The sequence below is a fragment of the Taudactylus pleione genome, unplaced genomic scaffold (genome assembly GCF_031769625.1).
Source record: "Taudactylus pleione unplaced genomic scaffold, aTauple2 ptg000579l, whole genome shotgun sequence".
NCBI classification, from domain to species: Eukaryota; Metazoa; Chordata; class Amphibia; order Anura; family Myobatrachidae; genus Taudactylus; species Taudactylus pleione.
The window spans coordinates 4,613,085-4,628,459 of record NW_028284981.1 but is presented as its reverse complement, the minus strand read 5'-3'; the positions used below and the strand labels follow the sequence as shown (position 1 = coordinate 4,628,459).

Here is a 15,375-nt window from a genome sequence, read left to right as displayed (position 1 = left end):
GGTCATGCACGGGACCAGCCTTTTATTACGCCAGTTTTTGTTTTGTTTTTTGTTTTTTTCCTTTGTGTTGGCAACTTTACATATTAGTTGCAAAATGTCTCATCTTGTTTAATATTTTTTTCTTTTAGGCTGCTCTGTTAGGCAAATTAAATTATATGTAGTAGTATTGTTGCCTTACTGCAAGTCAGCATACATATTCTGTAAATCTTTTTGACAGGCTTTCCCTATGAAAATGGCCTTAAATTTGAAAGACTGCCATACAAAGTAAAGCAACAGCCTCTGCAGACCCATCAATATAACTGTATTGCTCATTCTTTCCTCCTTGTCTGCATACTATAGTACTTTATTATAGCCACCCGAAAATACCTTTCAGGCAATATGTTTAGTAACAGGAGGTCTTGCATACATAAGAAAAGAAAAAAAAATTGCATGTACCGCATTAGGTATGTGATGTTCACAAAATTCTATATACACATACACACAAACTAAACACACTGCAATCGTTTCACAACGGAAGTAAAAAAAAAAAAAAAAAAATCAGCTCATTTATTATTTATTTATTAACAGTTTCTTATATAGCGCAGCATATTCCGTTGCACTTTACAATTGGAAACATTTATAGAACAAAACAGGAGTCCCATCAGCAGAGAGGCTGGGCAGCGTTGGGGGGCTCTGCATCTATTCAGTAAGGGCGAGAGCCTGAGGGCAGCCCAGCATCTCCGTGAGTGCTGGGCACGCCCCCAGAGTGGTCGTGAGAACATGCCCCATCCCGGTGAGATCACGCCTCTTCAGGCGCGATATATACTGTATGTATAGTATGTTAGCAGCTATTTTGTGTAAAGCATCACACTTTGACAAAATACTGTATATTTATTCTCATTAACAAGTTGGAAGTTAACTTAATATTTTATTATTTGTGCTCGTGTTCTACCGTAGAGGAAGATTCAGTTATTGTGTTAAACTTGATATTTAAAATTCACCCTATTTAATATATAACTTTATTTTTGTAACATGTATAGATTCAGTGCTTATTTTGAAAGCAGTCATTCCACTTCTGAATCAAAGGTTGCACGATGATAAATTCAAATAAATTAAAGTAAAAAAACAGCAATCATACTGCGCAAAATTCACATGTGCAAAGAGTTTAACACTTCAGAGGTTAACACCCTACTCCAGTGGTTCCCAAACTATATTGAACCACGGCGCCCTGAAGTATCAGCATTGTTTTCATGGCACCCCTAAGCCAAAAGTGTGTTATTGAGAAATTCAAAAATGTAGTAAAGTAAATTGTGCTCACCTGTCATCCTTAGGGTCAGTTATGTGGCGGTGGACAGGTTTGCGCTTCTGTTTGTCCACATATTTACATTACATTGACCATAAGTAATTTGATTTGGTGCTGGACCACCAACCTGAGGCACCCCTGCCCTACTCCTTGATTTGAGGTCATCATAAAGGAACTTGGCCTTCTATATTTCTGTATTGTACAAAAAAAAAATAAGTGTGATAATATTGTGGGGGGTTTTGTGTTATCTTTCTGTATAAAGGCATTTGTGTGGAAGATAGTGATTTTGTTCACACATACACGAGATATCTGCCATTGGTCCCTGAAACTATTCTCTTCCCCCTGTAAACGGAGGGAAGGGAATTGTGTGTAGGTGTTGGGAAGGGAACTGTAGGCGGAGAGAAGGGAACTGTAGGTAGAGAGAAGGGAACTGTCTGTAGGTGGAGGGAAGGGAACTATAGGTGAAGAGAAGAGAACAGTAGGTAGAGAGAAGGGAACTGTCTGTAGGTGGGTGGAAGGGAAGGGAACTGTCTGTAGGTGGAGAGAAAGGAACTGTAGGCAGAGAGAAGGGAACTGTCTATAGGTGGAGGGAAGGAAACTGTTGGCGGAGAGAAGGGATCTGTAGGTAGAAAGAAGGGACTATATCTAGGTGGAGGGAAGGGAACTATAGGTGGAGAAAACTGTTGGTGGAGGGAAGGGAAGTGTAGGTGAAGGGAAGAGAACGGTTGGTGGAGACAAGGAAATGGTTGGTGCATAGAAGGGACCGGTTGGTAGAGAAAAGGGAACTGTAGGTGAAGGAAAGAGAACGGTTGGTGGAGAGAAGGGATCTGTGGGTGGAGAGAAGGGAACAGTTGGTGGAGAGAAGGGAACGGCTGGTGGAGAGAAGGGAACGGCTGGTGGAGAGGAGGGAACGGCTACTGGAGAGAAGGGACCGGTTGGTAGAGAAAAGGGAACTGTAGGTGAAGGGAAGAGAACGGTTAGTGGAGAGAAGGGATATGTAGGTGGAGGGAAGGTGTAGCACACACATAAGATTTTATCTTGATAGCAAGAACGATAATGATGATTCAGTTTAATTGCTGTTTATAAAGAGAACTGTCACATAATGTACAAAAAGCATTTATGTACATATGTATATTTAGATGTATTTCTTTGTATTTTCCATAGGTAAAATATATGGAAAATCTTTCAAATTTGGCTTAATGTGCCTTTAAAAGATATGAATCAGTCAATAAAAGTAATAGACCATGATATGTCTGCAGAATGGACTAAACACTAATAGAGTTTTCTGTGCTGAATGATAATGAGTAACACATTAGGCTCCAGACTTAACGTTACCCAAGCTGTGCTGAAATAAACTGTGTGTGACTAACAAATAACAAGTATTAGCTGAAGGGGGTCTCCACGTAAATGGATTAGTCCTCTGCGAGATTAGCATATGCTAATTGCAAGAGCATTCACAAGCCTTGTGGATAAGAAGTAAACCTATCTCGGTTATAAAGACAGCCAACTATCAAACAGAGATAGCTGGGCCAAACGCTTGCTATCTGCAATTAGATCATCGTTCCTTTGTTTCGCCAGTAATTGGGAAGCATACTGAGGATGCATTAGATAACCATTGTTGTGAACGTGATTGACAAGGCCACCTTATTAAAACAATGTATTCATATCTTAGATATCTGACTTTATAGTATAGACACTCACTTCAAATAATTTGTATATATAGAAGCACCTGTTTCCTTTTTGTTTCTTTCAAGGGTAATCAGTAAAGGTGTTCAGCTCTGCAATCATTTGCTGATGAGGAGCAATAAACAATCCCGGAAGTATTTATGGTGTTCCATTTCATTAGGAGAATCGGGCTATAAGTGAGACATCAGCATTACCTGTGGTTCCCAAGCAGTACAGCGGTTACTCCTTGTTTTCAAAATATGAAACACAAGATCCACTGGAGACCCTGGGGTGGCCCTCACGCGCCTCAGCAAATGAGATAAACCTGCGCCTCTTTTTATGGCAGATTGTCTCTATCAAGCAGCATTAAACCAGGTTTCAAACATTGTTGAACGGATCAAGAAGCACGGGTTATATTACATAACGTACAACGTACTTCAGCATGGGTGTGGTACAAAAAGTTGACATTCAGAATGTCGACGCCAGAAAATAGACATGTTCTGAATGTCTACATTCACAATGTCGACAGTGACCTAATGAAAATATTGCCAGACAGTGGACATTGTCAATGTCGACAGTCATTCAAAACTATTTGTTTTAGCATTAATTCTGCATCTAATCCTAACCGCAGCCTAATCCTTAAATCAGCCTAACCCTAAACCTAACTGCAGCCTATCCCTAACCTCAGCCTAACCCTAACCGCAGCCCATCCCTAACCGCAGCTTAAACCTAACCACAGCCTAACCCTAACCACAGCCTAACACTAAACCTAACCGCAGCCTAACCCTAACCTCAGCCTATCCCTAACCGCAGCCTAACCCTAACCGCAGCCTAACCCTAACCGCAGCCTATCCCTAACATTCGCCTAACACTAACCGCAGCCCATCCCTAACCGCAGCTTAACCCTAACCGCAGCCTAACACTAAACCTAACCGCAGCCTAACCCTAACCTCAGCCCAACCCTAAAATCGTCTGTTGACATTCTGACAACCATAAACGTATACCCCTTTGCATTAATAACTGAATGCTTTAGTTCATTAAATGTGTTTTTAATCAAAAAGGTCAAAGTGCAAAAATATAATTTTCCTACATTGTAAAGTAGGGTGATCACAGCGTATGTGCCGGCCCCTGAAGATACACATGAAAGCAAGTCAGGGGAAGGGCCAGATTAACAGCGGGGTGGCTGGGGCTACAGCTCCAGGCATCCACATAAAAAATAGGCCTGTCATCATGACAGGCCACATGGTCGGCCATAAATCAGAGGTAATAAAATTGTATTTCTACTTTACTCACATACCAATGGTCCGAATTATCCCTCCTAAATCCCCATCCCCCAGAGCTCTGCAGGACGTTTTATTGAGGTGTCATAAACCTTTTAGAATAACAGTTTGCTGGTGTGGCCTAAAAACAGTAATGTTATTTGTCGACATTTTTACAGTATATCTGAAAGATCGATCGGTCATCTGCTGGTGTGTACTAGCGACCCACCCATCGCCCTTAAACATGCTGCAGGGACCCGGCGGTGATGAACGGCTCAACTGGGTGGGCAAATTTTAATGCCAGCCCAGTTGAGCCTTCAAGCCCTGCACATCGGGCATACAATTGGTAAGTGTGTATACACTTACCAATCATCAGATATATCAGCAGGTTGGCCGACCCGTCAACCTAGTGTATACCCAGCTTAAGTGTAACTAGGGTGTGGTCAGTTCCGCAAAGGTTGTGTATATGTTAGGTAGCAGTTAAAATGATACATACTGTACATGGAAAAGGTACATACATATAAATTACCTTATTTTAATTAAGCATAAAATGGCTTAGAATCCCTTTTAATAAACCTTCACGAATTTTAGGATGGTCAAATGAATAGGAATAGATGGAATAATGGTTTCTTATCCTTCACAGACAGGACAAACTGCGTAGAATATTATAAGACCAATAATGTTAGACCACCACTTACCTACGCTTCCCTCATCCGATGGGTAAGTACAGCACTATAGGTTTATGATGCATTGGATGTTTACTGTTTAATTTCTCCTGGTTTACTATATAGTAAAACTATAAAACAACAAAACAAAGCTATCATTTTAAAAATGCATTTATTGCATTCCAAGTGCTACATTTAAAAACTATTATACCCTAGTGTTCTTTCTCTGTTGTCTATCATTGTTATACACAATGCTTTTATATTACTGTATGCTGCCAATTGTTTGGTTACTTTATTTTATTTTACAAAAGGAAAAAGTAATGTCCCTGTAGTATCACTTGTTATAAGACTGGAGGGTGTCTATCGTTGATACTCAATAAGCAAATATCGTCATCTACAAGTCTTGGTATTCCTAGATCTCAGTTGTCATGTGGGGGGGGGACCTTTGTGTTTGACCCGTAAAGTAGGTACAGGCTGCGACAACACTTTATTAAAACATCTGTTAATTATTTTCTTTATTGGTGTTTTATAGGCAATTCTGGAGTCACCACAGAAACAACTGGCGTTAAATGAAATTTATCACTGGTTTACCAAAATGTTTGCTTTCTTTAGGCTCAACAAGGTCACTTGGAAGGTAATTCATATTTAAAATTGCACAAATATGAAAATACACACACACACATATATATTTTAAAATATGCCGAATCCCAATGGGTAGATAGCTGCACTGACATATGGAGGAACCTGAAAATGTCCTAAAACATGTCTTTGATAGAGGAGTGGTACATTTTTGCCTCGTTCTACAAATTCTCTGGTTAGGATGTAAAATGTGTCCGTGTGTTTTTAATTTATTAACAACGTTCTATTTTGCAATAAGGAAGGAATTGATAGGGCAAGCTCTCACTTTTTGCTATGGAGCGTGGATTCAGTGCGAAAAATTTCTGTAGAGAATAATCACGCTGGTCATAGAACAGTGACTTTTTTGTTATTGTTGTGGCGTTTAGAAAACCAAAGCCCCTATTTACTAATTAGCATAAGGAGATGTGATGGAGCGGAGGGTATGGGTTCATACAAGTATAGAATATGGGCTATAATAAAGAACTGCACTTTTCAATTCCTTCTCTTTTTTTATTCTTTAGAATATCCCTGATAGTGAGTAACAGCATGCCAGATTACACTCTGCTAATGCTGTGTGCTTATCAGAGGCACATACTTGCTTGTGCATTTCAGGGCGTAGATCATAAATGTTAGAACTCTATTTAGCTCTGTCATAAAGGGGCCTATGAATTAATAAGCGCAGAACTGACGCTATCATGTATCCGTTTTGCAGCGGATATTTTCATTTTTTAATGAAAATATCTCTGCTATGTACTAAGGGAAACTCAAGGGAACAGCAGTTGTGGGAACCGCTGTCCCTGCGAGTTAAAACCCTGGCACTTTGTATACGTCTTTGTTTGTGAAAGACTTCTCCGGGGAAAGCTGACACTGCGTTTTCGCACAGCGTCAGTTTCGCTGCCGGCCGGAGGTTTCGGGAGGGATATCGGAAGATCACTCTCCTGCGAGTAAATCCTACATAGAGCCGTATTCAATTTGAGCCAAGCCGCGTTGAGTTAATGCGGCCCGGACTTAACGCCGGCTTTGCCTGTTTTGGAGGCGGAAAAGTATCGCGCTCGTGCACGCTTTACCCCGTATTCAATTTTAAAGTACCGTATATACTCGAGTATAAGTCGACCTGAATATAAGCCGAGGTATCTACTTTTACCCCAAAAAAACTGGGAAAACTTACTGACTCGAGTATAAGCCTAGTGTGGGAAATGGCAGCAGCTGGTAGTGCCCCCAGTAGTAATTCCCCCTAGTTGTGCCCCCAGTAGTAATCCCTCCTGGTAGTGCCCCCAGTGGTAATCCCCCCTTTCAGTGCCTCCAGTAGTAATCCCCCCCCCAGTAGTAATCCCCCCTTTTAGTGCCCCCTGTAGTAATCCCCCACTGGTAGTGCCCCCTGTAGTAATCCTCCCCTGGTAGTTCCCCCAGTGGTAATCCCCCCTTTTAGTGCCCCCTGTAGTAATCCCCCCTTTTAGTGCCCCCTGTAGTAATCCCCCCCTGGTAGTGCCCCCTGTAGTAATCCCCCCCTTGTAGTTCCCCCAGTGGTAATCCCCCCTTTTAGTGCCCCCTGTAGTAATCGCCCCCTGATAATGCCCCTTGGTAGTGCCCCCTGTAGTAATCGCCCCCTGGTAGTGCCCCCTGATAATGCCCCCTGTAGTCCCCCCCCCTAGTAGAGAGAGACGTGAAAAGAATAAAAAAAAAAATAAACACTTACCTTAAACTCCCGCTCCTGGTCCCGCCGCTGTCCGCTCATCCGGCCGCTTTGCATGGGAGAGACGTCGTCATGATGACGTGTCTCCCATCACCCACTGCGGGAGCCGGAAGATGGCTCCCGCAGTGGGAGCAGCAGCAGCCGCTGAGAGTCTGACAGACTCTCAGTGGCTGCTGATTACACCAAACACGCAGCTGCCGGCTCCGGCGGCTGTGTGTTTGGCAGTGTGTAGCGCTGACCGAACTCCGTCCGGTCAGCGCTACACTTGACTCGAGTATAAGCCGAGGGGGTACTTTTTCAGCACAAAAACTCGGCTTATACTCGAGTATATACGGTACGCGTAAACGGGACCCGGCAATACTTTAACAAGCGGAAAGTACTGTCAGATTTGGGGAAATCAGTCTGACACCCCCGAAATGATGCTCTGACATGGGGGTTCACTATGGTACCCCCCGTTTTGGCTTGCTGAAGGTATTGGTGTTTTTACACGGGCTCAATAGCTGCTAAATAGCGTTTTTCTATACGTGATGCAGAATAGTATTCAAGAGTATTTCTCCCAGAAAATAAGTTATCCCAGCAAATTTGGGGTACTTGAAAATGGGGATCAGCATATTTAAAGTTGAAAAAGTGAAGTTGAAAAAATCATGAAAAATCCACCTGCCGCAAACACCTGCAATCAAAAAAACACTTGGGGCATACTTGGGGACCCCCCCCCCCCAGAGTCAAGTTCGCTAGTTTGTACCCCAACATTTTTTTTTCGCCCCCTTTTTCAAAGTAAATTTTTGAGGTGTCCTTAAGTTTTTTTAAAAAAACATTTTGACACAGATTACCTTTGGGGGACTGTCTGAAGGCTGCACGGGGATTCCCGCAACGTTGCACCCCAATTCTGCATTTTTTTCCGCCTGCCACTCATAGGCGAAATTTTACCGCCTATTACATTGCATTGAGCGGAAAGTCTTTCAAACTGAATACGGGGTAAAACCAAAACAGGCGATAATTACGTAATCGGCGGAAACTTAACGCGGATCCGGACTTAATGCTTCAAATTGAATACGGGCCTTAGGCTTTAATCGGTTTGCACCATCTGAAGATGGTGTGAACTAACGGGGCCAAACTCAGCATTGGTGTCAGACCGTAGTCCCCACAGATAATACTGTGACTGCGATCTGCAGTGCTGATTAGCCTTCTGCAGGAGATTTCTATGAAATCTCCTCCATTGTGCCATTAGAACATAGCAACAAACCATAAGATTATGCAGAAACTGCCATTTCAACATTTTATGAAAAACAAAAGCTTGATAAATAGGGCCACCGAGAAATAAATGCCATTTTTAGTCACTAAACCTCATTTAATAACTTTACGTTACACAATTTGCACCTAAACATGGTGTAAGAAATTGAGCCCTAACGACAGCATTTTTAAAATGTATTGTGGTATTCGATATGCGCTCAACTCACTCATGCGCATATTATTATAGCTCTGTGCATCAGGCAAGAAATTCCCACAGAGAGAAGACCAATGTGGGTATTATCACAGCAGGCAGAAGTAAAATTGTCAGTTATTTTAAAAGACCAGAAATTCCTGAAATTAAAAACATTTTTTTGTGTACCTCCCCCCTCTCCCCCCCGGCAGCAATCAGACACCTTCCTTATATCTGGCGAATCAGAACTCCTACGCTGGCATATGGCAGATCTATAATATGGTTTCCAGACCCTTTTAGCTAGCACTACAGTATATTTTGTCAGGATTCTATCCATAATCTGCATGGAGTGACAGCCTCTCCTGTGCTTCCCACTCTCTGCAAAGTTGGGAGTATGGGGTCGGGGGGGTTAAAAAATATATATATTTAAGTTTAGAGGTTCCTGGTCCTTTAGAATGGCAGCCGAGCCTGAGAACACGAGTAAAACTGGCTGTGTAGTAAATGACACTATAAATCCTGGCCTAATGGAATTACTTTAGTATATTCAAAGTACTTTTGAGCAGAGAATATCATGGCGGTGAGGATGGGGTTATAAAGAGGGAATACTGTACAATTACTGATGCAGGGGTTAAATAATTAGCAGCGACTGTCGTGTACTGTAAGTCACATAGCACATGGCAGCCTGAAAGCCATCGGGCAGAGTTTCTGAGGTAATTTACTGAAATCCTTAACAAACAGGTCACTATTAGAGTATGACAAGAAGGCCTCTGTTGGTAAAGCATCAGCCAGGTATATGTGGCTGGTAATGTATCTTCCAGAGCAGAGCTGTAAAAAACCCACAAGGCCTGTGGAGAATTTCCTATTAACCTAATTCCTCTAATTTTTCCTCTCCCTCAGAACGCCGTGCGCCACAACCTGAGCCTCCACAAATGCTTTGTGCGAGTGGAGAACATGAGGGGGGCGGTATGGATGGTGGACGAGCTGGAATTCCAGCGGAAGAGGGGAGTGAGAGGTTCCCGTTAAGCAGCCGCCTTTCCATTCATGTACACGAGTCTCCTTGTATACAGGTCATTCTCTTATATAAACTGCTGGGGTGTAAATCCCAGGCTGGCAATAAAATATAATGTGACTGGTCCAGTGTCCGCCTCTGTGCCTGAATACAACAGCTAATTAACCGCTTGGCTACACATGATGTAACCCCTCTTTCCTGCCTGACTGTGCAATATGCTCTCTGCCCAAAACCCACTGTACAGTAAGTCTAAAATAATACATCAGCGAATCGGTCTTTTCCTTTACTGTGCAAATATTGTTTGAACGGCATCTTAACACTCGCCTTTCCTGATCACTTGTAGAGGTGTAAAAGATAGATGTTCATATTCTTGGGTTCTAAGACTGTATAATAACATCATTAAAACAGAATAGTATTCCAAACACTTAACTGTGCAGTAACACATAGCAACCAGTTACTAGGGAAGGAGATGTCAATACACACTGGAATATTGTTGTAGTCTGGGGACTTGGTAACTGCAGGTTGTACCTGACCCAAGAGGGTATCCCAGAATAGGAAGCACGCCCTATTATGACCCTTACATCCAGTCCTAGTAAGTCCCTTTCGTGCAGGTATGTCTTGTTATAAGTACAGAGATTCAATTCCCCTAAAATATAATATTCAATTGGTTGCTAAGGTCTATGGAACATTTGCACTGTCCAGTGTCTTTGTGCTTCTCTGAGCTGGGATGGACATTGAATGGTTCAATATCGATGGTCTACGTCAGGGGTTTTCAACCTTGGCCCTCCAGCTGCTGTGGAACTATACATCCCAGCATGCACTGCCACCTTTTTGATATAACAGCATGCTAAAACTATGGCAGTGCATGCTGGGATGTGTAGTTCCACAGCAGCTGGAGGGCCAAGGTTGAAGACCCCTGGTCTACGTTGATGGCACCATCTGTACCTTCCAAGTACAGATGCGTCCTCAATACGCATGAGTGAGATGCCAGGTCCCGTGTGACTCTGCGTGCAACGCAAGTCTTTATTGCCCGAAAAAGCATCTTCGTCACAATGTGATGCTACATGAACCAGGAGACGCGGTCGCTGCATCGTAAACAGATTCTAATTCAGTTGCAGTCTCCTGGTGCGTCTTATACCCCTTTCACACTGTAAACCGGAGTCGCACCTGGGATTTTGTACACTGGTTCATCCTGGATGCGACCCAGCTGAGACCCCTTTCAGACTGGCGGCCCGCCAATGACGTCACCGGCTCTTCTATGAACGGGTTCCGGGTGGAAAGCGTTACCCGGGTTGAAATGCTAGGTTATTTCAACTGAGCCCTTTTACACTGAGCAATAACCCGGGCTACTGCACGTCCACGTGTGGAAGGGGGATTAGTCACATCACATTGTGACCAAGATGCATTTTCAGGCAAAAAAAAAGACGCTCGGCACAAGCAGAGTCGCAGGGGACCTGACACTCTTGGAGGGGCTGTTTGACGTGACCACTGCAATACTGTATGAGGACCATCAACAGATCCCATCAAGAAAAAATCAACAATGGTTTGAACAATCAGTGGCCGTCAAAGGTGCAGCCATGTGATTGTAGTGAGCCAAACAGAGGTGGAGGGTGGGGCTAAGGCAGTGTTGGCTAACCTTGACACTGCAGCTGTTATGGAACTACATAACCCTGCATGCACTGCTAGTTTTGCTATTAGGGCATGCTAAAACTGTGGCAGGGCATGCTGGGATATATAGTTCCACAACAGCTGGAGTGTCAAGGTTAGCCAACACTGGGCTAAGGCATGCCACGAAGGGAGAACATTTTTTTGCCAAGTCATCATCGGAATGCCACCATTGCCCTCATGGAGTTAAATTGAAAAATCATCACTCTCTGGGCCCCAATTTCTAACGGCTCTACCTCGACCCCCATGGCGGCTGTGGCACAAGATGGACAAGAGGCTGCCATGCCATTTATTGTTACGGTTCTAATAAATGTTGGAGGGGGGGGGGGGGGGGGGGGCAAGGGTCAGTAACATCATTTTATTATCTCCTGACTCCGCTTCTACCCTTCCTTCACTGGGCTGAGGAATCTGAGAAGCTCTCACTCTACCCCCCGCACGTAGAGCGAGGTTATACAGTCATTATGTTCTCATTCACAATGTCAACATTGTAAATGTCGACATTACAGGTTTCGATCTAGGAATCTAAGGGGCCCTTTTAGCATTAAATATTTGCGGCATATTCCCCCGAAAACAATATCCGCAAATATTAAGTATCCCCTCCATTTCCAACAGCAGCCGCAGCTTTCTATCATGTTGCGATGCTGTCGGATTTACCAAGCTCTGGATGGCGTTGAGCTCCTGTAACCTATGGGCTACACATCGCAAATATTATCCGGAGAGGGAACCCTATCCATGGCGCAATGGCCGCCGCGCATGCGTGGTCTGGAGTCCCAGCACAGGAGTGAAGACAACGCTAATGTGGTCACTTCAGCCTGAGCACATCGCAGGGACTCCTTCCAGAACCCCTGTCACTGCGAGTGCTATTTAATGCATCCGGGCGCTATGATTACATACTGCAATGCGATCATGGTGCTAATAGGAGTTTGAGATTATTCACAAATGGGTCCCTAACAGTAGAAAAACGTTATGTCCAGTAGCGTCACAAGGGTGGTGCGGGTGGCACCCGCCGAGGGTGACGCCAAGGTGCAGACTCCCCATCAGTGACAGGAGACGGGTGCTGCACTGTATAATTAAGCCGGCACTGCACGCACCTCCGACACCCTCCCCCTGCCTCCCAGTGATAACGGGACCACGGGGGTTCTGCCGCGAGGCCACGCTCTTTCCGCGAGGACATGTCCCTTCTGCGAAGCCACGCTGTCTTTTGGCGCCGCGCGACACAACGTCCCTCCCCACACCAGGTGACACCGTGGGGAGGGATGTCACTGGTTATGTCAACATGTACACTGTCGTCATTATGACCATGTCGACAACCAGAGCAAGGGCTAGAAATCAAAGAACTCTGTATTAATCCCTTCCCCCGCCATATATTTTCTGTAATTAGGTAGTAAAGTTAAAACTGTTTTTTTGTATACTTCTTACGGAATCAGTATGTTATACCACCGGACCGAAGCCCGGCGGATGAAATACCGACGCCGGAAGGCCGGCAGATGGAGATTCCGACAGGGTAAGTATTAAGCCTATCCCTACCCCTCTCCCCCCCTAACCCTCCCTTAGTGGTGCCTAAGCCTAATCTCCCCCCAGGGGTGCCTAAGCCTAACCCCCACTTATGATGGGCCTATCATTAGTCCCATGACGGGCTTTCGCTGTCTGGAAGCCGGCGGTCGTCATTTCAACTGCCGGCTTCCTGACTACGTCCCTCCCTTGCACATGAACAATAATAAGGGATTATTGAATGTCAGCAACAGACCAACTGACGATAAATAGTTGTATATTCAAAGTAAGATGAACCCATTTCTATGCCACCCCATGAGCAGAGGAGCCTTGGGCACAGGCCTATATGGTGGGTACGCCTCCATATGCATTGAACAGGTGAACTGAAAAGCAGTCTAGTGACTACAGTGTAGAAAATACAACTTGCTCTGCTGAAAAACAGCACATAGGATATCATCAATCTCCGTTTATAGAAATTATTTCATTTACATACATGAACGTTACAAAATTCTCTATCTTCTGTGTGTAAAAGCAACGTGTTTTTTTATCTGTTATCTTCCTTTAAAGAGGAAAAAAGGGGAACAGATCAGATCACCCCAGTGACTGTACTCTGCTTATGTATGAAAACCATTCGCCTTCAGCACCGCACATTTCAACTGGGTGCAGCGCAAGGGCCAGATAGCTTGCTCTGCAGTGCCCTCTGCAGGTTGTATTCTGAACAGCATTGGAAGCACAACAATGTGTGCGAAGATTGTTTAATTAGTGAGGAAAGTAAAGTCCACTTGTGTTACAGATGTGAATATAGTATTATGACAAATGTGGAGTCTATGTTCAGGGCCGTAAATAAATTCAAATGTAGGCCTCAATGAGAGGAGACTAAAATGTCCAGCTTTCCTAAGTCTCCCTCACGCGACCTAGCAGTAGAGCGTTCTCCTGTCTAATAGCCTTGTAATCTTCCAAAATCTTCTGCAGATTACTGACAGTCTTCTTAGCCGTCTCTGTCTCTATCTGCAAAGACAGACAAAGAGTTTAGCTGCATGGTCACCTTGCGTTACATCAATAGCCAATGATCCAACGTGTTGAACTACAACTCCCAGCATGCTCAACCAAACTTACACCTCTTAAATCAGGTAACATAGAAGCACAGATTCTTTGTTTCTTAAGAAAATAAAAGCGGGTTATCAAATAGTAGCCATATAGGAATACGTATACAGTCTGCAAGTTGCAGGCTGCCCTGAGATTTCACCACTGATTTTAAAGCTGCAAAAGGCCATAACCAACCTGGAATAAGATAAAAATCTGTTAAAGTATTATGTACACAAGTTTTAAATAAACAAAACCCTTACCTGCTCCTCCAAGTCACGGATTTCTCTCAGAATGGTCCCCGTGTCCTCTATGGTTTGTATTAGTTGACTACAGTTCTAGGGAGGAAGCCAAAATGTAAGCAAGATGGATCACATAGTCAGACTATCGATTATACATGAAGATAGAATGAACATGTATCATAAAGAAGGAATGAACACGTATCATAAAATCACTGTAGATGGAGTGTACCATTCACCTAAAGACAGAGGCGGCAGCCATTTTGTCATGAGACAGCAGCCTATCAATGGACGCGACAGAGGCATCTCCAAACTGGATCCTTGTAACTCAAATGAAAAAACGGCATAGAATTACCATTGCAAATCGCCGAATTAATCAGAAATAACTTGCCCATTTGCCATGGTCAGTCTATAACATTTGGCAAGGATATGCATCCACATGAATATTGGTTAAGCCCATGAAATGGCTAGCTGCACTGTGGGTACACACAGAGGGAGGGTCTTCATTTCTGTCCTACCTCATGTAAGGCAGCCAGGTATTTGTAGGCCTTTCTGACTAGCTCATCTTTCTTGGCATCCTGTAAAGAAAAGACAGGGATTATACTGCTTATCACATACAGCTATAGCTTGGGGGTAGACTAATCGGAGGGGAGGGCTTTGCACCTTAAATACAAGCTCATCAGTCACTACAAAAGTTCGGTCGACTTTTCCAGTGAGACTGTTTATCTCCTTCTGCAGTTCTTTAGTGTCCGAGAGGATCTGATTTGAAAATAAGGTTGGTACAAATTAATTTACAAAATTGTGCAGGTTCAAAATCCCATTGCGAAGAAAATCAGACTATCCTCTTGTATCATCCTGGCTAACATACTCTGAACTAAAGGTTTTTACGGATTTAAGATCCATTCAATTATTTCTGAAAGTATTTTCATACCTCCTAAATCTTTCATTGAACCTATTGGACTGAAAATGCCAAATTGGAAATTGAAGAACTTTTTAGTTATTTTATAATCCATTCACGTGTTAAGTCACAAACACTGTACAATACACGTTTCAAATTGGTAATATACTGCTTAGTGGAACTGCAACACAAGATTCTACGCAGTGTTTTGATATCTGAAGCTTTCTCCTGTGCCATGGAAACAGTTTTACCCATTCAATATCTATGTGCCCTGTGTGTCATACAAAATGCCTAAATACTGAAATGAAAACAACTAACAACCATAAGGCTGGCTCAGTGAACACCTACCTACAGTGCCTTGCCAAAGTATTCACCCCCCTTTGCATTT

At 43.5% G+C, this 15,375-nt stretch overlaps 2 protein-coding genes across 8 annotated transcripts in view; one reads left to right on the top strand and one right to left on the bottom strand.

The window, feature by feature from the left end:
- FOXP3 (forkhead box P3) overlaps positions 1–9,728 on the top strand; it is a 168,293-nt gene extending 158,565 nt beyond the window's left edge. For all 7 annotated transcript variants that reach the window (XM_088453506.1, XM_088453510.1, XM_088453508.1 and 4 more), the window contains 3 exons: positions 4,850–4,926; positions 5,404–5,505; positions 9,500–9,728. In XM_088453506.1, coding sequence (XP_088309632.1) covers positions 4,850–4,926; positions 5,404–5,505; positions 9,500–9,625 — 305 coding nt within the window. In that variant the 3' untranslated portion in view covers positions 9,626–9,728. The remainder of the gene's footprint in view (positions 1–4,849; positions 4,927–5,403; positions 5,506–9,499) is intronic.
- A 3,490-nt stretch (positions 9,729–13,218) lies between these two features.
- Positions 13,219–15,375, bottom strand: part of CCDC22 (CCC complex scaffolding subunit CCDC22) — a 32,469-nt gene continuing 30,312 nt past the window's right edge. The window contains exons 14-17 of the mRNA XM_088453503.1: positions 14,753–14,848; positions 14,608–14,667; positions 14,114–14,188; positions 13,219–13,775 (exon numbers count right to left, since the gene is read on the bottom strand). Coding sequence (XP_088309629.1) covers positions 13,662–13,775; positions 14,114–14,188; positions 14,608–14,667; positions 14,753–14,848 — 345 coding nt within the window. The 3' untranslated portion in view covers positions 13,219–13,661. The remainder of the gene's footprint in view (positions 13,776–14,113; positions 14,189–14,607; positions 14,668–14,752; positions 14,849–15,375) is intronic.